Below are 24,041 nucleotides of genomic sequence, written 5' to 3' on the forward strand. Positions count from 1 at the left end.
CTTGAGTCTGAAACGGAGCTTGACTTTACAGCCACAGAGTCTGCCCCTCAACTGTGATAATCACTGAACCGTCAATAATTAATTTGCTTAATTGCTAACGTCTTAGCCAATATTGGGCCGACATTAATACGCATTGAAGTTAATGGACTATTTTTTTTTTTTACCTATTTACTGGTCCCCATTTAATGACGGCTGCAAAACTCGTTTGGAAAATGTTTCTATATTTTTAATAAAAGCCACATGTTTTTAGTTTGTGTTTGTTTAATAATTTACTTTCATTTGGAGTATAGCGATATAAAATAAGGCAATCGGCATTATTATCGCTACATATAAAGCTAAAGACACTTTACTATAACCCTAGTCAAAATCGTCAAAGGTTTTTAAGCATCTATAGGATAAAAAACAAAGTGCATAGTGCTTTTGCACATGTTTCAATATACTGTAATTACTATTAATTATTACCGAGAGGTCATTCTGTCATGTTTCCAGCACTTAAAAAACATTTGCTTAGACGTTCAAAAAATAGGTTCTCAGGTGCAAGATCTCACACAACTCCGATGGCGATTTATTAGTTATTGAAAATCCTTTTATAAATCTTATGTGATCTCAACACTAGGCTCTCCTTGCACAAATAGATTACATCTGATGATATTTTATAATACTTTGAGAATGTATGAAACTATAAACAGCTTAGATAAATGTGTACAGCTCTCAAACTTACGAAACCGTGTTGTTTTAGACGACCCAACCTGTTTTGAGTCTACGTGCGGACCTGAGCACTTTATGAAAATATTCTGAGGTTGTTCCATGATTTATTCCTGCTATGATACGAAGCCGTAAGTCGTATCTGATCTCGACAACTTGGTGATATTTAAGCTCGAATTATAGCTTAATTCGCAGGCACGGTAGTACCCAGTGTTCACAAGCTGACCTATTCACGTTTAGGGTAACCTGTGAAGTACCAAACGCTACGAAAAACGTGTATTTCTAACAGGTAACATAGATTATCTGTGACAAAAATCGGAAAGATTAATTAGGCCCCAGCAAATACGACGCTGACTGAGCGAATTTCACCAGTTTGTTAGCTCACGTTAGAGAGCTGTGATGAATTAAAAAAAAAAAATTATAATTAAGAAAGTTACATATACAAGGTGAAGCAAAAGTCTCTCGACCGTTTGTCGATCTTCGTTATACAGATACACGTATCCATTCAAAATGCATACCATAGACATCTATCAAGTGACGTTTTTCTAACTCATCATGATCGTTGTTTCGACATCGTGACTACATGGCCATCGGCAAACTGCACCATGAACAACGAGGTTTTAGATCAGAGGCCGCGTTAGTAAGTTTTACTTTTAGCCTAACGGTATACATGCCGTATTTGTTTTTTTCTACTGTTTCTGCTCAGTTGTAAGCTAACGACAACTTGTCGCCATATACCAGTATATCTATTTATGATTTTAATTAGTTTTCAAAGTAGAACTCGATATTAAAAAATGCTCTAGGCTCTTCTAGCGTGCACAATATCGTAAATTATTAGGAGATTGCCTTTGTTCTAGGTCGCTTCCATTTACTTTATAGCACTTAGCGGCAAAAACTTTCTCGTTTGTCATCGTTGTTGCGTTGAGCTACAGCGATATAAGGCAAACTTTTCTACCATACACAGATATTTTCCACTAAACCGATTTCTCAGCATATGCCTTTACAGTTTTGCCATTTCAATGGCCGCAAAAGCAATTTCAATGTGTTCTACTGTAACCAGCAAACAGTGTTTGGCATTTTGAAAATTCAATCAATTTCGGTATAATCCGGTAATAACATGTAATGCACACGAGTTGAACCAGCGGCTTCTATCTCTTTTACGAGTAGACTTAATCACTTAAGCCAACGCGCCCTTTGAGAAATGGTAACCTTTGAAGTATTGTACACATGATTTTAAAAGCCCTATAGCTGACCATCAACAAAACGTTGTGTTCCGTTTGTCTGAGCCGCTACGTCTAGCAAGACCTAATCTCATTCTTGCAGATAGAAAGATGCGCAACAATAGAGTCTATTTCGCACAATTGAGTAAAACATATTTATGGAAAAACCACTGACGATAATTAATAAAACTGGCGAGAATTTAAATTTATCCTAGAAACATCTCCATATCACTCTGAAGTGACTAATAGGCGTGGCGATTTTCATACTCTTAGCTGGAGATATGTATGATTTGTGCTCTAGTACTACAACCAGCTTCGATTTTTTTCTAAACAAAATAATCGGAAAGGCCTATTGAGTGAGGCAACACATGGCATCTGCATACCATAATTTGATCACATAATTTTTTTGTAGCCACCACTTGCCGAATAACTTCAAATAAAATCTCACAAACTGAATCCTTTCTTACCTGTCTTATCGCTTGTAGTAAAATATAGTTCCTTTATTCATAGCGTATTGCAAGAAGCTGACCAATACATTCCGCAAAACCCGGATAAAAAAGAAGGCACAGGTGGGGCCCAGTCCTACCTGTGCCTTTTTTTCTTCTTTTTTTGCGGGTGAAATTTCAATTTAAATTATCGCGCCATTTCGTCCTCCCTCTTCGCGCGCTGTCCCGGTCGACTATCTCTCCATATTCAGCTGGGTTGACAGTATGTCCAGACCTGCCACAGAGCAACGGAGCGGTGCTATTTTCTTCATCACCAATGCTTTTCCCCCTTTCCCTCTCCCCCTAAACAGCAGCCATTACCTGCCCTTTCCCCTCTGGGATCTGTACGGTCTTCCCTTCCCTTCGGCGCTGCTATCCGTCTCCGTCCGCTTTGCTGCGTCTGCTTATCCCTCCCTATGGGCCTCATCCAGCGGGGCGCCCCGCGGTGCAGCCGTCTGCTCGAATGAGCGAGCTGGTTGGTGACGCCGATCTTCACAGCGGCGGGCAGCCCCAGTTTCGATCGCTGGCGCCCATTGGTCTACATTATTTTCGCCGGCATTCGTGTGAGCACTATCCCTCTCTTTCTCGTTCGCTCTCTAGGTACTGCGCGCTACTGCTGTTGCTACCTGTTCGATAATAGGAAGGCTGATTAGCAGTGGCGGTAGTGGTAACGGCAGCAACGGCGGCGAACGAACGGCAAACGCGAGGAGAGTGATATCCTGCTCGTAGGGCGGAAGCGGCGGGAGGTACGACCGCTGATAGCGTCGCCACCGCCGCTGCTGTTATGAGCAGCTCCAGCTGTTATTCGCGATCGCTGGGGGCGCTACTGCAAGTGTTGCTGTGAGTTTCGCTGGTTTTCGCGGTGCGGCTGTTACGGTGCTGTAACAGGCGCCAGTTCCCAGACCATCAGATTGGTTTCCTACTCACTGTCGATTGTCGTTATCGTCGCCGTTGTTGTTGTTGTTGTTGTTGTTGTTACCACCACCGTTGTTGTTGTCGTCGTCGTCGTCGTCGTTGTTGTTTGTCTTGTTGGTTCCTCCGACTGTGGGGTTGTGGGATATGATCGAATCGACTATGTTGATCATCGTTTTCTTTTTGTCCGAGGATCAAACTTTGTGTCTGCGCGTCGATTCGAACTATACTACGTATGTGAGCGCCGTCCAGTTCACTGGCAAACATGTTACCGCTGGGCCGTCTCAAGGAACCCAACCGACCGGTCGATTAGTCAGAGCCAGTTTGAAAAAGCTGTCAATGTGCCTGATAGGTGCCGGAGAGCGATGCTGCATTATGGCGCAGCTGCTTTAAAGTATAGACAATGATAGCAGGAAACAGCGGAGCGCAAGCGGGGTGAAAGCTCTTGTAGGCTCATACGCCTCATGGAGTAGTACTATTTGCTCGTTCTTTATCATACCCATTCTGTCGAATGAGAGGACACCGATCAAGTGAAAACGGAGCATAGTGGGGAACCAGCCAGCGAGTATCAAAGTTGGCCGTGTCTTCTGCTGTCTGTCTGTCTGTTTGTGGTGCGGTAGTGGGGGGAGGGGGAAGGGGGGAGGAGGGGGTATCCGACGGCATTGCATGGCACCACGAAGTAGGATAACGATATGCTGCGATTCCCTGTAGTGTCGTACACTTTTGGTAGTGAGTACGCATTTGCGATAGGCGGAACGAGATGGATACAGAATGACGGAGCCATGTCGTCGATAAAGTGTCACTGTACATCTTATTTTTCTGTCGAACAGAAAAAGCGGCTCAATCTTTTGCTAGCGCGAATAATAGTCGAAGTTGAGTGCAAATTGCAAAGTCTACAAGCTAGGGTGGGCCAAATAAACGACGCTAGGCCGTTCTAAATGGTTGCGCCCTAACCATGAGCAAAACTGTCCATAGCCAAAGTATTGATATCGATTTGTTCATACAGCAGGCCGAGTTGACGATTGGAGCGGCGACTTCTTATCTACGGTTCAACGATTTATCGGCTTATTAACAGCTAACGAGTAGATCGGATCGCTGAATTATTTCGGCCCTGAACTTTGCGACCTGTGGCGCGAAAACTATAACATTCAAACACGACCGAATTAGCAGCGGCCGCAGTGGACGGTCACTAGTCAACGAGCCGCGTACGTTCGGTTTGTCTATTTGTGTTGGCCCGGAGTTGACCTAGAGTGCATCCTGCAATCATATGATCAAAGTGCACCTAGTTGACGCAAATAGCTGCCATCACCGTAAATTTTCACAAATACATTGAAAGTTTCTGTGTGACTGTACCAATACAGTGAACGAGCGCGACGCCAGAATAACAACAGCATTTGCTCATTCATGTATACGTCGAAACACCATATTCGTAGTAAGGATTGTTATAAATACACACTCAATAGCGACCATTGTCAGCGTTTAGGTCGATTTGTGTCTGGGAACTCCCCTAATATGCTGTGATGGTTTGTCGACACGTTTTGTCTACCTTCGCGACGAAGTCGACTATAGTCAACAATAGTGAGTTTTCGAGGGAACGTTGAAGTCAATGCAAACGTGTTAAGAATATGGAAGATAGAAGAAATAATGATTCATGTTAGCGCGATGGCTGCGGACATCCAGCTCTGCTTACCTGCGCGAACAACAAAGGCAGAGCGCGCAAAACAGCCTGTAGAGCCACCTTCCCCAAAGAAACCAGCTGGCTTAAAGTTAGTCATTTCAAGCTCCTAACGATATTAATAGAAACGATACCGGCTGCAGCAGTCTCTGCTGGGAAGTGCTGTTAAAAAAATCTCCATGTTACAGCTGTGTTCGATAGCTGCGTGCGCACATGCGTTACGTCACGCACTTAGACAGACCTGCGAACAAAATCATACTCCGACGTGAAGATTCGTTGGCTCGCATACAGTAGTAGGCAGAAAGAGAAGAAACTCTAATTTCAGCTTCTATCAGAAGAGCCAGCCTCTCGTCAGCCTTTTTGTGTCGCCATTCTAACGGCGCGTGCCCTGTCTATGATTATTCACTTTTTTTTACCGTCTATACAGTCGCTCCTGCGACGTACACAAAGATCAGCGCCCTTCCATTGGCTCTGGTAGTATCGTTTGGCGAGGAGGTGCCGCGGTAAAGTAACCCACTGCAGCGCGTCGAACGGCAATGATCAGAGTTTCGAGAGATAACAAGGATGGACGTTAATGGGACGGCACTCAATGGATACAAGGCATATCAGCTGCTACTGATGCCAAGCTTACGAAGGAGGCGCAGGGCGGCAGATTGACAAAGTGTGAAGCAGTATAGCGGTGCTGATTTTCAACAGTGCAACGTGACAGCAGTGCCTGTAAAAATTGCAAACGTTATTTGCGTATGTGTGTTCTCGCTTTTAGAGGGTTGGTCATAGGCCGTTTATTGGAAAGCAATTATAAAAGGTTTTTGTCTTGTGATCACCACCATTGGTTATCTGGGTGACTTGAAATGTGTATGCGTACTTTTAAAGGATAAAGAGCAATGAAATTCACGTTGAGCAAGAATCAACGTGAAAGTACGGGGTGACAGCAGGAAAAACCATTGCACAAAATATTGTAATAGATACAATGAACGACTGTGAAAATTTATAGAAAAATAACAGGATATTCATGGTTCATCAGGGGAACGGTGAACGCGAAGAGAGTCCATCGTGAAAATGGGATATTTCGCAGAGAAAACCATCCAAGAAGCCGGAGCGAAATCGAAACAAGACGGTTCATAGTAGTCATCTATAGCGAAAAACGGTGATAATTGTTATAGGAGTAACAAAATGGACTCGAACGATAAGCTGGCGCTGTGCAGTAATGGCAGGCGGCTAGTAGATTATGTGGTCGTGTGTGGATTAGATCTAAATAACGGGCTCGAGCCTAACTCTCAACAAGGTACGGGTAGAACTGTACGGATATATTATACAAAGAGTATGCAGATTACGAAAGAAAAACGCATTATAGATTGTTTATGAATATGTCTTGGCTAGTCGTTTGTGTATGGCGCGTTGACTTTGTTTGATCCAAATATTGTATTGTTTGCGCTTTATTACCAGCCTGCAACTAGAAAATAGTCTGTAAAACGCATATCCCGTCAAACGTACTCAACGCATGTATCTGCAGTGTCCCTCTGCGTATGTGCAGTAGTTAGCATTGGGATATGCCACACGGCTGTACCCCTCGACATATATTCGTACAAGGTCGCTAAGGGAGTTCAACTTTGTGACATTTTTTTCACATTGCAAGCATTATTTCGCTCATATGTATGCAGCTTTAGGCAAACATGAATACGCCGGTTGTCGTGAAGGGTTGCTAGCTTGGCATCGCGGTCGCCCCCATTGACTAGGCAACGCCGGCAGGCAAAGCATGCAGCCAAGAAAGAAAGATATCTAGAACCCCGGAAAGGTTAGAAGAACACCGTAGTCGGTCAGAAACGTATGAGATTGTGAGCAGCCAGAGGTAGAGAACTGAGGGTGTTGCGTGCTACTTATTTTAACATCTTCATTGCCTAGGTCGTCGGAAAAGTCTGCTGCCCAGGTCCACAGCCCAATCTGGCCAGTAAGCGCAAAGTGCTACTAGTTTAGAAGCTGGCGCGTATGCCAGTGAAATTCTGTTGGTGTTAGGTCGAGCTAGGACTTTGCTTAGCGCATAAGTCTCTCTTACTTTTCCTTAAATGCTCATACTTTTCGTCAAAGTCAAGTTCTTGTCCAGAATACCATTTCAGACTTACCTCTCCTATTTTGAGTCTGTTTGCGTGCGTGTCTGTCTGTTTGACCGTCCATCATTGCAAATTGCCCAGTTCCAGTCTCTCAGAGCGGTGGCCTGTCGTCGACTCCGTAAACCTACTTCGTTGGCTTTTGGTGCTAGCTAAAGCTAACTTCGCCATTCCAATATCGTTCAACTTATCCCAGAAAGCCCCCTTACTACAACGCCGCCTTATGACCTATATTATGTTTAGTGCCTCCTTGCAGAACTTGCTCATTTAGTCCCTCGCGCTCTGTCTGTTCCTGGCCAGAAAAACCGGTGTCCGGTTCCCTTGCCACCCGCCTTTTCTGACTACACAGACACAACCCATAGAGCTCCAGTCACAATAGTGGTCGCACAATTGAGCTTCGATAGAATGCGGCAAGTTGAATGAACGTACGTATCATATTAGGGTTGTCGGGTTTGCGGCTTTACCGTACAGTGCTCGTCTGCCTGTCGCCTTTGAATAGCCATTGTGGGCCTGTCGTCCCGTTTGCCCCATCGTAGACAAGTCGTCTCAGTTGCTCTTTCCTTTATACGGAGCATCGACTTCACAGTTCATTGAACACCGACTATTGGAAATACAGGTCGTTAGAATAAACTCAGATTTTGAATATTTGGGAGCTGAGCTGGGCAAAAGACCGGTGATGCGACGAGCCCAGCTGATTCAGTTTTTTTCTGGCAAAAAGCCCATTGTACAATAATAAATAAAAGCGATTCTTTGTCATTCTCTTATGATGACTCCGTTAGTGCTCATACAGATGCTGCTACGTTTCGAAGTTGAAACATTTAAGCTACAGAGGTACGTGCATTTAGATGATATGAAATGTCGTCAATTGTATCTCCAATCGTTGGTAAGGTACACCCAAGAGCCGAAGTTTGATATGCCAAAGGAATTATGAAAAGTAAATCCGGAAAAATAAGGCAGTCTTTGACGCAACAAAATTATTGTTACTAGACGTATAAGAAGGAAATACAAGTAACTTCACCTTCGAAGTTATGCGGGGACATACCTATGACGACAAGCATTTTATGGTTTTCATACATCACAACTGTTAGATTAAGGAACTAATAATAATGATGTGAAATGTCGAAGGCCTTTATTTTTCTTTAAAACATATCCAGAAATAGGCTTTCATATATCTACAACAAACAGTTTCGTGCTGGCATATATATTTATATACGAAATTTTGGTTAGAAGGACTATGTTCCATTTATTGATACCAGATTGAAAGGAATTCCCGCCGTATTTTTTAGCGTCCTCTTAACTTAGTAGCTACCGCCTATTTATAATAAGTAGCATTTGGTGGCGCTTAATTTGATTGTCACAACGATCTGAATGAGCCTTTCAATAGTACACACAAACCTGTACGATCGTAAGGCGTTTGTCCGTCCGAGAGTGTAGCCACTTACCAAGGCTTTTGGGGGGCTACAGAAGGCGCTCAAAACTCCCGAAACTTTTTTCTATCAAACCACTGGCATGTTATACTAACAAATGCTTCTCATTTCTGTGAAGAGATGCCAATAGACAACTGTCAGTGAGTGTCTGAACAAATGCCCTGACACCGATATAAAGGGAAGATCATTTTTGCTTATCAGATACATTGTAAACCTAAACAGATGCATCTCTATGTGCTCGGAAATGAACGCGTTTCAAATACTTTTATGCCAGCAGTGTTCTAGGAGAAATAAACTTTATTAAGACCAAATTGAGATATAATTTGCGCCATCTTAGTAGCTTGTAATATTGAAAGGCAGCTGTTTGCTATCAGGTAATAATTTAAATTACATATTAGTGAGTTAACTTAAAAGTAGCACTCCCACTATAAAATCGGTGTAGACGGCCCGTTTACTGACAAAAAACAAGCTATACCTCTCAAGCAGGTTATCTATAACAGTCTACACGTCATACGATACAATTGCTATAGTAATCAGCCATTAGACTAAGCAGAGTTTCCGGTGGAGTCCAGAGGAACTGTCTGGTTTTCGAGCGCTGCTCCTTCATATTTATATTTTGCGTGCAAACATTTCGTCTGCTCTTTTTCTTTGACTCGTCATATAACAGGCTGGAGCATCTTCGCTCTCGCATCCTTCCTGTCTGATTTTTTTTCTTTCTTTCATTGACGTGTCCTATATTGGCGTAGTGTCAGTGGCTTTAATAAGGATTAGCTTCGCTGACAGCATCAGACCGGCCCCTCTTGTGACATGCTCGCGGGGCCTGCAATGGCTGTGGGGATAGTCTGTCGGGGCTGGTGATGATCGAAATGAGCAAACTGTACGGCTCTTTACGAATAGTTAGACTGAGCTATGATGAGTGGATGGCTGCGGTTTTTCTCACGTAGGCCGGAAGGCTTTCCTGAGGGCGGGTGTTAATGGTGATGCTGATTTCGCTGTAGTTAGTACTGCCCCTACGCTGCTTCACTCTGACAGACTCCACTGACGAAGGAAAACCTAGTGAGAGCGCGAACAAATTAGATCTTTTTGAGGGGTTTTTATGGTAACGGTAGTCCACTACTCTATGGAGAGAAGGCGAGATTAAGAAAAAAACAAACTGAAGTTCAACGTCTAGCCCTAAGCGGATGCGCTGCAATTGAGTAGACAGACCTTTGCCATCCTACTTTCTCGTTGGTGTCCCCAAAAACCTTAAAGTCATTTCACAGTTGTATAATAATCTTTTTTAATTCTTTATTCAAAAGGTACTTCTTCGATATTAACAGACAGTGGTGACAGAATCCGTAGCTCTTGAGATCAGTAGAGGGTAAGACGGTACCATTATATACTGTGTAGATTCAATTACCTGAAAACGTTAGATTGTTCATTCGTTAAGTCCATTTAAACTATAATGTATTGGAAGACTGGTGCAATGTATTCAACCGCATGAAGTTACCGGTGTCGAGCAGCGTTTCGTCGAATCCCCCATTGGAAGTTTGTTACCTCAAAGCGCCCCAGTGTATAAGATGTGTAATCATGTGTAAGAGCTTGTAGGAAAATGGATGAAATAGTCGATTATGGGAATTCCATATTTCCCCATGACCTTAGCTCTAACTAGGCAGTTCCTTAGACAATGGCACACAGACCACACAGGTGGCGCTGTATACAAACAAAGGCTCAAACTATGTCAAAATTTAAATCTAATACCTAAAAAAAAAAAGTTGTTTGTTAATGTTTTGGTTAGTGGCACAGCTGTAGATGTATCATCCAAGGCCACTGGTAAACATAATCGATTGTTTTCTTTTAAATTTTATGGTTCTGGCCAGATCCCGCAACTATTCAAACGTTCGACGTGAGATGTTTGTGATAAACATTATAGTTATATCTAATTCAGCTGGCAGATAGTAGTGACTATATTTAAATCCTTGAACATACAATATTGTTTTAATCCAAAGACCACATAGATACGTTAACAGTAAATCTATATACATATTCTAACTAGTAATAACAAATAGGTGACCCAAGTGATAAAAGATAAAAACATATATATCGATAAAGCATTATTTTTTCCTCCATGCAGCCGCGCCTGACTGGGTTTTTGGCACTACTTTTGAGATTTGCTTTTCTAACGGGTTTTAGTAGTTTTTTTTTTTGTGTATCGTATCTGGTTTCATACTGGATCTAATCTTTGGGCTAAATTAAACCGAATCAATTATAGAAAAACTGTAGAACCTTGGGTTCATCTACGGTATCACTCGGCGACTGTGTACAGTTGTATAGCTACACCTGGACATTGTTAAGCCTTCACAATTCAAAAACTTGTGAATTTTTTTCGCATAGATATCTTCTTACCTCATTCAGCCAAAAAAAAAGTTTTTTTTAAACATTTCCACTTAGCATTTTTTTAACATTTCCATCTTCTAAGTAACAATTGATTGTTTCGCAGCTGGAATATTTCGCACTATCGAATTAAAGTGAGCTTTATCCTTTTTTTTTTTACTTTATAATTGAACTTCACAAATAAACGATAGAGATACATGACGTGCGTGGGGCGGACACCCCATATGGTTCCGTATATGCGTTAGATTATCCCGAATATCAATTTTTAGCATATGGACGATATTTTAGAGTAATTAACTAGCTCAGTAAGCTCAATATTATTTCCAAGATATATCATACATGACAAATGCTTAGTGGGATACAAACAACAGCTCGGTATATTAACACAGTTTTACCGAATCAAGAGTCCTAAATGACTTGTGTCTCTGCTCCCACAGAAGCGGAAATATTCCCAAGAAGCTAGTTAGTTGAATCCTCTGTCAAACAAAGTACAGGCGTGCAGAAATCTCTATTTCATGATTCTGAAAAGTGTTTTTGTCCAGCAATAGGTATATGCTGACAACAGTAACAGTTGGGCACAACTTCGAAACTTAAATGATTTATCAGCGAAAAAGCGCAGTACGCCTGGGTAACAATACATCCAGTTAGTTACAATAAGATGCGATTAGACTATAACTATATAAGATTTAAGTCCCTACAAATAAACCATTAAAAAGTTAATATTATAATGATAATTGCATTTATAGTAGTATGATTATTAGAATCATAAAATTTGGACGAGATGGTAGAAATTGTACGCGTTTCTATTTCACAAAAACGTATGCCATAATCCTTCATATGTGTATCGTTAGAAATAGTTGTGCTGGATTTTTTTGATTACATATTCCTGCTAATCAGAATACGCTCTCGTAGTAAGAACTTCTAAACAAAATATTTTTGTCTCTGGAAACAGTGAACCCCGCGCATCGATTTTAAGTTCTTATTCACTTGTCACTATTCGGATATATTACACAGTAGTCTGATGTATGTGAAACTAAGTTTATAAGGCCATAATTTACGCGTCCTGACACGCTCCCTTCTTTTTTCACGAAAAATTGAGACAGAATTCCTTTAGGGGCAACATAAATACGCATATGAAACCTGGCCTTTTCTGAGCAAGCGATAGATCTTCCACTTTAAGTTGAAGTAATAATCGAATCTTAAAATGCAATGGAACTACGAAGATTCACATTTAATATAGCAAAAATGGACGATCTTTCATTTAACTCTGTCTCGTATTTAATTCGAAACAAATAACGATTACTTACTAGAATAGCATTGGCCGTGAAGCGGGACGTTAATGGCTTTACTTTAACTTTTTAGCCTATTTTCAATTAAAATAAGTTTTTCGATTACCATTTGCCTTTACCTTTATCTTTGGCTGTCAGTCGTGGATATAGGGTGACTTTTGAGATGTTCTTACTAGACGATTGGGTGCGGCGAGCCCATCAATTAACCAGGGCCATCGTAACTTTTCAGGATTCATCTCAAAAGTGCAAAGTTTACTTCTAGAGCTTGCAAAAACAATGCAATCCATTTGTTGAAATAGCGCAACGGAATAATTGCGGTGTGAGTAAAAAAAAAACTGGAACGAGATAATTAGAAAGGGCTTAAGGCCGATAGGCTATAGGGTAACTCAACAGTTACACAAAACCTAAGCAGTTCAACTTACGTAAGATTAGATTAACAAAAAATAATAAGATAATGTCAGCTAGATTCCTGTGCAATACTCCCTTTGTCTAAGAATGAGATAGCTAGGTATTTGAGTCTGTGTGTTCAGAGCTACTAGAAGTGTTTAGATTCAATCTATTATTATCATATCGTGTATTACCACGCAATCTTTTTTTGAATTTCAGGGGAACAGAGTCAAGTAACGCCTTTGGAACGATCCTATAAATCGCAGGCCCTTGTTCACTTCCCCGAACACGTCGAAGGCCACACTATAGACCCTAATTCCATTAATATGGTAAGTCTCAGTTCCGCTTATACAGTTTTGTCAACACTGTGTATGTAACGGAGTTTTCTAGGGCGGATTCGTTTTTAGGAAACCCTCGTTTACACCCATATAAACGTGCTAAGTTATCGACGTGAAGATAACGAAGTTTAAAAAAATTTATTTTGTATTTATTTATATTAAAATAAATTATACTTTAAAAAATGGATAACAGACCAAAGGTAATTTTATTTATATTTTCTCGTGATACATAGTTTATCTATATGCTGCGTAATTATTTATTAATGCTGATAAGAGGTTACACACTTAAAAATGTTTTCGTCAACTGCACCCACAGGTGTAACTAATCCTTGCTTCTCTCATGCGAAAAATAACCCCCTTTTTCCCCTTGTGTCCATATATATATATATATACACGTTGAGCCGATTATTAGCGACTGTGTTGCTGATGAAAGATGACAAATATCAAGGGCTGGCTATATGATATGTTTTCTCTTAATGAGACAGCTGCATGTTATTTCTATATTCCTAATATAATATAATAATAGGGTGATTAGAGATTACCCCTTGCTGATTTGGAGTGAACATGGGTCATAGAAAAGATTTCATTTCTGGTTTAAGTAAGATAATCTGCAGGTGTGAGCGAAATTCATGAGATCGCCTAGTTTTATATCACAAGGTTTAACCATCAGTTAAAGGTTTCTATCTCATTCTACCTACGCCCTTTGTTTCCCTGAACTCTAACCTATTTAGTCGTGCGAGTTTCGTCTGAATAGAAGTGGACCACCACACCATAAGGATCGCTATTTTGGTGTCAATATATTCATTTGTAGCTCACTCATATTGATCCCAAAGGTAAATCTGTTGTTTCTTTTTTTTGGAAGATGTTGATGGCTACCGGACATCTTCGATTTATATTGTTGGCTCAAAACATCTTTGGAACCTAAATATATCTGGGCCCCCCTTGACTATCTCGAATAGTTTCCAGAATAGTACAACGGATCTGTTTGTTAGTATCAATTGGAGAACAATAGGCAAATCACACATGCAAAATGTAATGGATTTATTAGTTGCTTCCTTATTTTTTTGTTTGGTTTTAACTGTGAGACATAAGAAAGAACTTATAATGGGTTTACTGCACATAACTGTTCAATGATGTACATCGCAGCCCTAGATACCCATAGTAGGCTATAGTTATTTACACGCGGCCCACTTAATATTTCTTGTTCATAATTCCATCGTTTCCTTCAGACAATAGCTTTGGGTATTGTTTCAGTCATGGTGGCCGTATTTGATAAATCGGATCTCATTGATTTCGCTTTTGACTATACTCATCGGTAATTCATTCATGGATTAGCCTCGTTTACAGAGTGATCAAATAACACTACTACCATTAGGCTGAGGAAACTGTAGACCTTTTATGATAGCTTACTTATTTTTAATAGTTTTTTAATAGTGAAGTTACAGCCAGAGTAGATTAGCAAGTGTGATTATTATTACTGATCGAGTTTCTTTGAGTTCTTCTTTAAAACAGTGCGGCGTTTCATAAATAAAAACAAATCCAATACTGATTACGCATCCACCTATGAAAACTAATCTACCTAAGCTGAAGTCTATAATTCTAGGTCGATTTAGAATCAATGAAATCAGTTTTCTTTTTATTATTGAAAAATGGTCAATCCCATCGTACGGCAGCTGGTTAGAAACAGGTTACATGGTGCTATTACGAAGTTTTTACTCCCGCATAATGTACCTAGAAAGTTTGATGATCTTTTCGATGAGCGTACGTTCCTCTGATTTATTATATGTGGTAGATTTACTTCTCAATTTTTGCGTATAGCTTAAGCGTTACGGCAACACGAATGTACAATACAAACAAACCCCTCACATAGCAAAAATATATTTACGCATAAAATTGTCATATTGCATAAATAAAAATAAAAATTGTCCGGAGTAGTTTACATCCGGATTTATTCACCACGGCCATCACTTTCCTATTAGACACCATTTTTCTTTTTTGGTAGTTGACACAGTCTTATTTACAGCGACCGTATGCTCTATGCCGACTTTTGCTGATAAAAATTGCGCAAATTGTCGTTAGATTTCAGCGTACCTTCTGTTCCAGACTTTGTAAAGAGGTAACTTTTAGCTTTTCATCGTTATGTTTACCCTTTTTGTTGCAACTTTATAACGTGTCTTTTTACATTGAGCTGACTGGAGTGTATTGTCAATTCTCTATTTTACTTAAACATTTTGGTTATCACAGCCCCTCGTTTTTGCGATTCAAGTTTCGAGGTGTAGCAGCCTTGTGGTCTTCAACCTCACAATTTCTGTCCTCCAAATGATTGCAGCAGTAATAAACTACTCTTTTACCGTGGGCCTTCTTTTCCAAGGCTTCCATTAGTCTTCGATGGATCCCACTAGCATTTTTTTTCTCTTTAAACAATACGTATACCTAAACTTATAATGATCTGATGATACTTGGTCAACTTGTGATTTTAAATAGTGAAAGATCTTGTGATAACACCTACGAAATTTCGTTTCCTAAGTGTGCCTAGTTCAGTAGTTATGCGAAATATTTAATAGCTCAGGATAACGTAATACTCTACGTAATACGTAAAGCATAAAACTGAGTCAGATTTTTACGCAAGGATTTAGATTAGAATAATATTCATGTTTACAGTTAAACATTCGAATAATCCACCACATTGTTTTTTTTATCAGGGTATTTTTTGTCGACGTACAGAAAATGTGAAAGTTGCCCATTCTATACGAAATTATCACGCGTGTGAAGAAGTAATTATGGCTTATTGTTGTTTTTGTCTATTGCTTATTGTCCTGTTTTATCTCAGCTATGCCTACCGTCAGGACTGACGTTTTGCACACAGAAGAAGATGAAAGTGCTTGAATCCAACTCATGGTTTCACACGTTTATTGTCACGAGGGCGGACGGGTCGCGATCGTACGGCCATGCGCTGCTATTCTACGAAGAGGTAAGGGATCAAATCCCTAGAACAGATGTTAGAAACGTAGGAGCTTTGAGCCTTAATAGAAGGGTGGCTGTAGCGACCTTTGCAGCAACGGCTACGATGCCGTTCGCTTATGAACAACACCAATGATAGGTAACCGTCGTGCGTTATGGCATTGATCAGGTTGAGCCCTAGAGTAATAATCACTGGCGGCTCAGTTTCGGTTTTCCGCTCAGTGATTTTTTAGCTATTTGAATTACCGAAGATCATCTTAGGTTCGATTAGCAAGTAGAATTATATACTACTTACTGGTCATATCAAGATGATTCGCAGTTCGCAGACGCTTAGCGAGTCTTCGTCGTCGGGAGGCCTCAGGAGTCCGTGAAATGTAACAAATCTTACAACTTTTGATGATTTTCTAAATTATTTTCATTGTTGACGTGAGGTTGATGATAAGAAATACGAGTAAACCACTCAATAACACCACCTAATACCATTCGATAGCATAGGGGTTTATTAATGTGCATTTTTTTCATAATGGAAACTATAGACGTTTTAACCTCAAATATATGGTTAGGGATTTCTTTATAGAAGAATAAAAAAGCAAGAGATTCATTGGAAACTATGCAAATAATCGGTTTTTTTTGGAAGCTAGCTCACGGACTACATCTCGTCCAATAGGGACACTATAATATTGAAAGGGTAAAGTGAGTACTATAATACAATTGAATTCAACTGTCTAGTAATAATTGTTTTAGGTTGGAGACCGAGACGTCTGCACGGCATTACACACTCTGCAGCAAATGTATCTGGCTGAGCTAAACGAGGCTAGAGCCCATTCGTCCGGAATTATCTCGCGGAGTCTGCCCAGATCGTTTCGACTACTCAGTCCAAAGCTCGCCACGAAAAAGGTCCTCATCCACGTACACGTGATGAGTAAATAAGAATCTTGTTTGGATCAGAGAAATTTATCTATGTTAGAAAGATATCTCAGAGATCGATATCGTCGGTGCGTGATCAGCTTGTTCGTTTACATCCGTTTGATGATTTACTATACAAATATATACGAGTTGCGGAAGTATTGTGTTCTGTCGTCGAATGTGTGAGAGCAAAATAAGTAACAGTTGTATTTATTGCCATATTCTAGAAAAAAGTGAGCATGTTTAGATCAACCTTATTTACTTCTATAATAATTTCACCTTTAACGGCAGTTGATATGTATCGTTTATAGTTCGCAATTTGCAGTGGAAAAATACCTGCGTCAAGTTTATCAGTAAAAACCTAGATCTACAACCGTAATGGCAGCTTTGCCTTTACTACATTACTAACTTCAGTGGATAGCGTATGTTTCCACTACCACGCGTGAGGACGTCGCCAACGGCGACTTAGACGCACTCTACCTGAATAATAGTTAAGCTTGTAAATGCATCGGTAATTGACTGCTACGCTAGCCAGTAATATATTATGACATTTACGATCATCAGCGTGGCAAAATAAATTTGTTCCCCTTTCGGTAAAGGTCGCAAAAGAGAGCTTCGACTGCTCTTCTTCCAAATCTTATTCCTAAGGTGACCGACAATGCTAGTGACCAATTGCTACAGAGGCAAGCTACACTGGCATTGAATATGTATTGTTTCTTTAAGGTTGAAAGGTGTTCTGTCTGACGTGGAGGTGGCCTTTTTTTTGTGGACGAATGGATTTTTTGCAGGTGCACAGCGAACCGGTTGGTGCCCTATACGACCCTAACAAAGACACTCTCTACAGCGTCAAGGCTATATGTTTGATATCGACCGTGCCAATAGTGTGCGTCGCAAAGGTCAGATCATCAGACGGTTTCCAAAAATACGTTGTTATAAAGAATATAATAAAAATGGTAATCCTGATCATCATCGTGGTCGTTGTTATAAATTTAGACCTAAAAATAACTAAATAGTTATCGTCTTCGATGTCAGAATTAAACGCTTGAAGAGTTAAAAACTAGCCGCGATGGTAGTGTATGCCATTGAGAAACTTCCGGCCGGCGCATCCACAATTTCTTGACGATAGCATCTTTAAAATAAAATTATCGTCCATAAACAACTAATTAACTGTTTAAACCTATTGTTTCGATCTGATAATAACTATATTGTTCAGTGATTGTGGAAATTGGACCAAGACGTACAATGTGTAGATACGTGGTCAAGTTTCAGCCAATAGGTCTGATCCAGAATTTTCATAATCAATTTTTCACAACTTTTATATAGATTGAACTGTTTTTCTAGTTAAATAACTTTAAAGTAAACTAATATATCTTAAATATTATAGGTCACTTGAAAGCTGCTATTTAATAATAGTATATGTGCTAAAATTGTTGTAAGGCCTCTATTCAGCCAGATGAGTTCGATTTCTGCAAAAATTCACTACATTTTAAAATTTTGTTGTGATAAAGGCATGCATATATGCTGCCCAGGCCCAAGAACAATGTATGCTGTTTATGGTCGAGTTGTTGGAAGATGGCCTTATCGTCTTCCATTCAGGAAATTTCGATGTGAAAGACACCTTACTTAATCAGATACGAAAAAAGGTGAGCGAGGCCGACAAGCGAGTAGCTATGGTATTGACCCTTGAATAACACTGGAAAAAAACCTTGTTTTGAGGGTCACACGGATTGATGCAAAAGAGTTACTCGATCGTATTTCCGTTCGCGGAACTCTATATAATCGAATCACTTATAAAGCGCTTGATCACGGATGGTATAAATAAGGTCACATAAGATAATAATAGACAAAGAAATGTGCTCCATAACCTATGGCAGGGCCCAGACTTGGGATTGGGAAGGAATCGTACATTATGAGTTGCTGCTGCTGCTGCTGCCTGCCAAAACAATTGATTCGAGTCTCTACTGTCAAGACTATAATAAGCCATTAAAAAAAATCGACCAGGAAAGGCGTCGTCTTTTACCATATATAATGCCAGAGCATTTTAGCTACCCGGCAAAACCTGACAAAATCTAGATGGGAAACTTCAACGCATCCACCGTATAGCTTGGATCTTATACGATTAAACTATTGTTTGTTTCGATTTCTTCAGAACTCCCTTAATGGAGTTAACGAAGTTTTAATGGGGAATGCGAAAATCACTTGCACAAATTTTCGCCCAGAAACCACAGAACCTTTGTAGTAATGGGATTGTAGTGTTACCCGAAAAAATGCCACGGGTTATCAATCAAGATGGCGCATATTTGGTTCAGTACTACTGCTTTAAGATACAAAAAGTCCTTACGGAAATTTCGGCTTAAAAAGGGGTCAATACCCTTTCGATACTCAGTATATATATATATATATATATATATATATATATATATACATGCGTACAGCTGTTTTTATATAATCTCGTTTCAATGCCATTTGCAGGTGATTCTTCAATCGTGGCATCGAATGATTACCGCAGCAGAACCTCCGCAATTACCGTACGAGTGCTACCTCTATAATGTCCTCTACGAGTTGCCTATGCCAGATCAAGGCAAGAGTGTCCAACTTTGTCATCTGTACGATGAAATCATTTTTCAACAGCCTGGTATGTTAAGAGCGATGTAATGCTCGTGCATTACCTGGTGATCATTTGCGGTTGATTTGCTAACGCTTCCTATCGCCAACTCAGAAATACGGTTTACTATAGCGTAGAATGGTTACAAACTCAACAATGGCATTATTTAACTGCATTGCAATCGTCTGAATGGCCATGGTTTCTCATGGAGCTATCGTATTCTGCTAAAGCAAAATAGCTAAAAGACGTTGTTCTCTAAAGAGAAACAACAAAAGAATTTCAGTTGACATAAAGCAAGTTATCACGGCCACTAGGTCTACAGGTTTGAACTTTTATCTTTCGAGTTTTACGTCCGGTATCGCTGTACCATTCCACAGACAGACGGCCGGCTCCCAGCACGGAACAATGTTTGTCTGTATTTTGGTTCGAGCCCAGACCTGTAATGGGGGACTGGTTTAAATCAATTTGATTTTTCGGCACTGTTTGTTTTTGGTCCGTACTTAAACGAACACGCAGTGTGCTAACAAATATAGCCGTCCTATGAACGTGGACCAGTACCTCTTAGGTCACTCTGTTAATTCCCTGCACGCATTATATATATATATTAGATTACTCTAATAATTATTAATGTTAATATCACCTTCGTTCACCGGCATCTTGATTGTCGCCACTCTATTGACTTGCTCCTTTGCCGTTCTCACTGCGCTCTAGACTCTAGCATTTCTGAAGCTGCAGTATATTGCGTACAAATGGTTAATTACATCATTCTTTTCTTATAGTGTTGAGCTGGAAAATTGAATTTTATTGTTGACAACAAAAATGATAGAACGCACGTAAGTGTGATTTTGTTCGTTGTAAAAGTGTTTCTACTGGTCTCGAATAAATATTTCTAGTGTTATTACTGATACCGGCGTAAAACGTTACTTGAGATGGCTCGCTTTGGGGTATAGAGGCCATTGACGGCGACCACCTGTATGTACTGCTTGAAAACGAATACCAACGGTTTATAACAATAATTACAGGATCGATGGAATTGCCGCATTTTGACTATTCGTTCCGTGAGCTTATTCTTCTTCTGGGTGTTGAGAATCTCCTGCAATTGTTCACCAGTGTATTATTTGAGAACCAAGTGCTCCTCTGCGCATCAGGTAAGTGAATATATCATAAAGACACTTATATCTCATATGGTATATGGTAAATTCGATCTCTACGGAATACGCTCGTTACGACCCAGAACAGAGAAACTCGAACCGTCTAGCTTTTCATTGCTAGACAGAAAAACGGTCGCAAAAATAATAACTTTTGGACTCGCATACATGTAGACTATGGCGCGAATAGCGCTATTGAAAAGTATTTGTTCTCTTCTTCTGTGAAAAAGGCTGTCAGCCACCATATTGTACCTAAATTGTTTAATGCAAACTTATCATTGTGTTTGAACACGTTCACTTTTACCATTAATAACAAGATATAAATTTGTTTAGAATCTCACCTGACCTAATTACAAGCTACAGGTTAAGACAGGCGAGAAAAAAAAGCGGCTGACCAGCCTAAAAGCTGCCTCCAATACTATGGCTATGTGACGTCTCACGTGTACCAACAGCAAAATTTCTAAAATAACTCCAATTATGAAGCAGTTCCATAGCTCGCGGATTATTCAATAACGTCGAATCAGATCGACTCAGACAAATAGTTATTACTATATGTATAAATATACTACAATATAATAAGCTTGTGTTATACATTGGATGAAGTGTATGTGTATCGCTCTGAAAATCCGCGAGTGTTTTACTCTGTTAAAGTTTAAAATAAAATCGTTCTAGAAATTCAACAAGTTAGTATCATGGTCCCTCAATAAGCTATAATATTTACTTTTGTTTTATCTTATCTCGTTCAACGCCCCATTTTTTCTAGTGGGAGTAAATCGACAAAGCTAATAATCTGAAAATGCATCTGGCCATTATTACCTCAAAAGCGATAATTTTGTCTAGCACTTCAGACTTTTGTCCTTTGGTCTGTTGCGCTTATCTAGCCTATTGTGGACTATATATATATATTGATTGCATGTTTCTCCATACGCCACCTGCTTTCGGCACAGACAACCTGCGAATCATCGAAAAGAATGACAGAAGGGAGGGCTGGGAATTTTTCTTGCGCAACTACAACGGCTTAAATGCGGCATTAGCAGGTTAATGATTTGCACACATATATATCCTCGTAGACATAGTGTTTCGCGTAAGTCTCCGTAGCAGCTGCGTAGTTACATTCAGCCCGAGAGATCTTCGATCGGCGTCAAATAAGCGGCTAGTTTTACTAACTAACCACTAGACGTACTACCCAGCAGGGTTATCCGGCCCCCCATTTACGTTTAGTGGCGATACGTCGGCAACAATTAGGTCAACAGCGATTTGTAACCTCCTCACGAATTTAGGTACACTCAACGAAAAGATCGGATCCATACGCGCATGGACATTCCCATCGCGTATGACCACATATAGCTAAATAGATCTCCGCCTTTGCTCGGAGAACAAGGTGTAGATGCTCCAAACATGTGGAGCTAGATGCAGCGGCCTACCAAAACGGTTAGCTAAGAGAGTGTGACTTCTTGGAGGAACCCATCTTGGCTTGGAAGAAGACTGCGGCATTGCTTTTTTACATCGAAATCGAGCTTTAAGAGACAGCTTGTCGATGTATCTCGACGTAAATATGTGTGCATATGTATGTATAGGTAGTGTGATATGGAAAGTAAGGTCTAAATAGACGAAATCGCCGCGGTCAAAACGTCCGTTTGAAAATGGGTTTTATACTAAAAGCTATAAATATATTTCTGTGCTACAAACACATACAGAAAAATGAACAATCTGAATCAAAAGCTTTAGACAATTTACAACAAAAAAAGGACACACATTTTATAAGAAAATCTTAGGAATTTCGACGATATTTTATAACATTCTTAATAGGTGAGTGTTTGTCATGAACCTATTTTGTTTGTCGTTTTAGATTACTATAAGCTGATGCTCGTCGCCGAATGCGTGACAGCGTTACTTTTTCCGTTTGCATGGGCACATGTTTACGTTCCTGTGCTACCGGCGCCGCTGCACAATTTCCTTGACGCCCCGGTGCCTTACATAATGGGTCTGTGTACGGCCGGCCAGGCCCCCGAAGTGCTTGCCAATATAGTCCCAGGAGAGGTTAGTTGGCAAGAATACACCTATAGATGTTTTGCCTGACGATTTCGAAATAATCCATGCTTCGGTTTCTTTTGGTACTTAGGTAGCTTTTGCTTAGAGCAATCCTAAATTTCTAAAATGATTCATTATCCCGTCACTTGTTACGTATCTTGACGTCTTTGTGCTGCAGTTATATGTCCAATAACACATGATTCGAAGTAGCTAAATTGGCTATTCGTTTTCTTGTTTTATACATTCGCCTATGTGCTTCCCTCTAGGCCAACCTTTGCCTAGTCGACTTGGACAATTGTCGAGTGAAGGTGCCTGAAGATCTTCCACCGTTTCCTCATCGTCAGGAACTAGCACGGGAACTTGTAGATACGCTGACGAATGTCTTCAAGTTGCCTCTTCCTGAAAAGCCAGCTTTCTCAACAACAGCGTCCTCTGTCGTTGAGTGTGAGCATCAATTCGCATGTCGTAGACTAGGCTCCATATAAAACGATTTTCAAACATTGAAACACAATCCTCCGCAATGTTATTCTACATAGAATATACAATCATTTCAATACAGAAAACGCTACCGAAAGTCTCTACTATGGAAATGCAACAACCGTCATTTTGGAGCACCAATTAAGGTTTGTCGCATGACGCAGGTTATATTGTCCGGACAAGCTTTTCGTTTAACACCTGTTTTTCTATTGGAACGCGTTACTGTCTTTAGCAATGGTGCCGTCTACAATCGTAATCGCTCCCGTCGATGAACTTCGAACCCCGTCGACGCCAGACCGTGAGGCCCGCGCGGATAAGAAGCGACGCTCATCTAAAAAGCATTCGTTGCCTTTTCTTGATATCAGCGTCGACTCCGAGAAGCTAGCAGTACGCGAGAGAGCATCATTTTCCGGCATTCTGCCGACACCACAGCAAATATCGCAACATCATAGTGATGTCTTTCATAAGGTAATTTAATCTATGTTGATTTTAAATGTTGGTCGTCTATGCGGTTGCGGTGCAAGGCATTGCTCTCATTGAACATATAGAAGTAGGAAGGCTCCGAGCTAACAGGTCTCTTGCAGTGTGTGTGTCGTACATTAAAAGGATTGTCAAAGAAAAGGTTATTTAACTACGAAGGCCAGGTCAGCAAAAATATGCGCCTTAACTAGCAATATTTTTACGTGCCACGCTTAATAAGATGCCCAGGATGTTTTCGTGCTGTAACAAGCAAAAATTAACTGGTCGTTTGTCCTTTTGCTAGGTTCATGCGGTAGCAAAGAAGGTTGTGGATACTCCGGATAACCTTCGGAAATCTCGCAAGAAGTCGACGAGCAATCTCGATGACCAAGGTCTTTTACGTTCACCTCCAGTTTTAACAATGGCTTCGCAGCATGGCCAACAAGGACAATTGCATACGCCGACGAATCCCGCTTTGGAGGAACTTTGTATAAATAATGCTGTGAGAGAAATATTTCTGAACAGGTTAGCAAGCGTG

At 40.3% G+C, this 24,041-nt stretch overlaps 1 protein-coding gene across 4 annotated transcripts in view; it reads left to right on the forward strand.

The window, feature by feature from the left end:
• Window positions 1–3,982: 3,982 nt before the first annotated feature.
• The window catches only part of pns (DENN domain containing pinstripe), a 34,864-nt gene continuing 14,805 nt past the window's right edge, over window positions 3,983–24,041 (forward strand). For all 4 annotated transcript variants that reach the window (XM_086970394.1, XM_022841681.2, XM_022841680.2 and 1 more), the window contains exons 1-11: window positions 3,983–6,282; window positions 12,798–12,907; window positions 15,747–15,887; window positions 16,622–16,774; window positions 17,572–17,679; window positions 19,256–19,418; window positions 20,411–20,536; window positions 22,386–22,576; window positions 22,834–23,011; window positions 23,277–23,512; window positions 23,808–24,028. In XM_086970394.1, the coding sequence (XP_086826520.1) occupies window positions 6,171–6,282; window positions 12,798–12,907; window positions 15,747–15,887; window positions 16,622–16,774; window positions 17,572–17,679; window positions 19,256–19,418; window positions 20,411–20,536; window positions 22,386–22,576; window positions 22,834–23,011; window positions 23,277–23,512; window positions 23,808–24,028 (1,739 nt within the window). In that variant the 5' untranslated portion in view covers window positions 3,983–6,170. The remainder of the gene's footprint in view (window positions 6,283–12,797; window positions 12,908–15,746; window positions 15,888–16,621; window positions 16,775–17,571; window positions 17,680–19,255; window positions 19,419–20,410; window positions 20,537–22,385; window positions 22,577–22,833; window positions 23,012–23,276; window positions 23,513–23,807; window positions 24,029–24,041) is intronic.

Source organism: Varroa jacobsoni, unplaced genomic scaffold, assembly GCF_002532875.2.
Source record: "Varroa jacobsoni isolate VJ856 unplaced genomic scaffold, vjacob_1.0 scaffold_943, whole genome shotgun sequence".
Taxonomy (NCBI): Eukaryota; Metazoa; Arthropoda; class Arachnida; order Mesostigmata; family Varroidae; genus Varroa; species Varroa jacobsoni.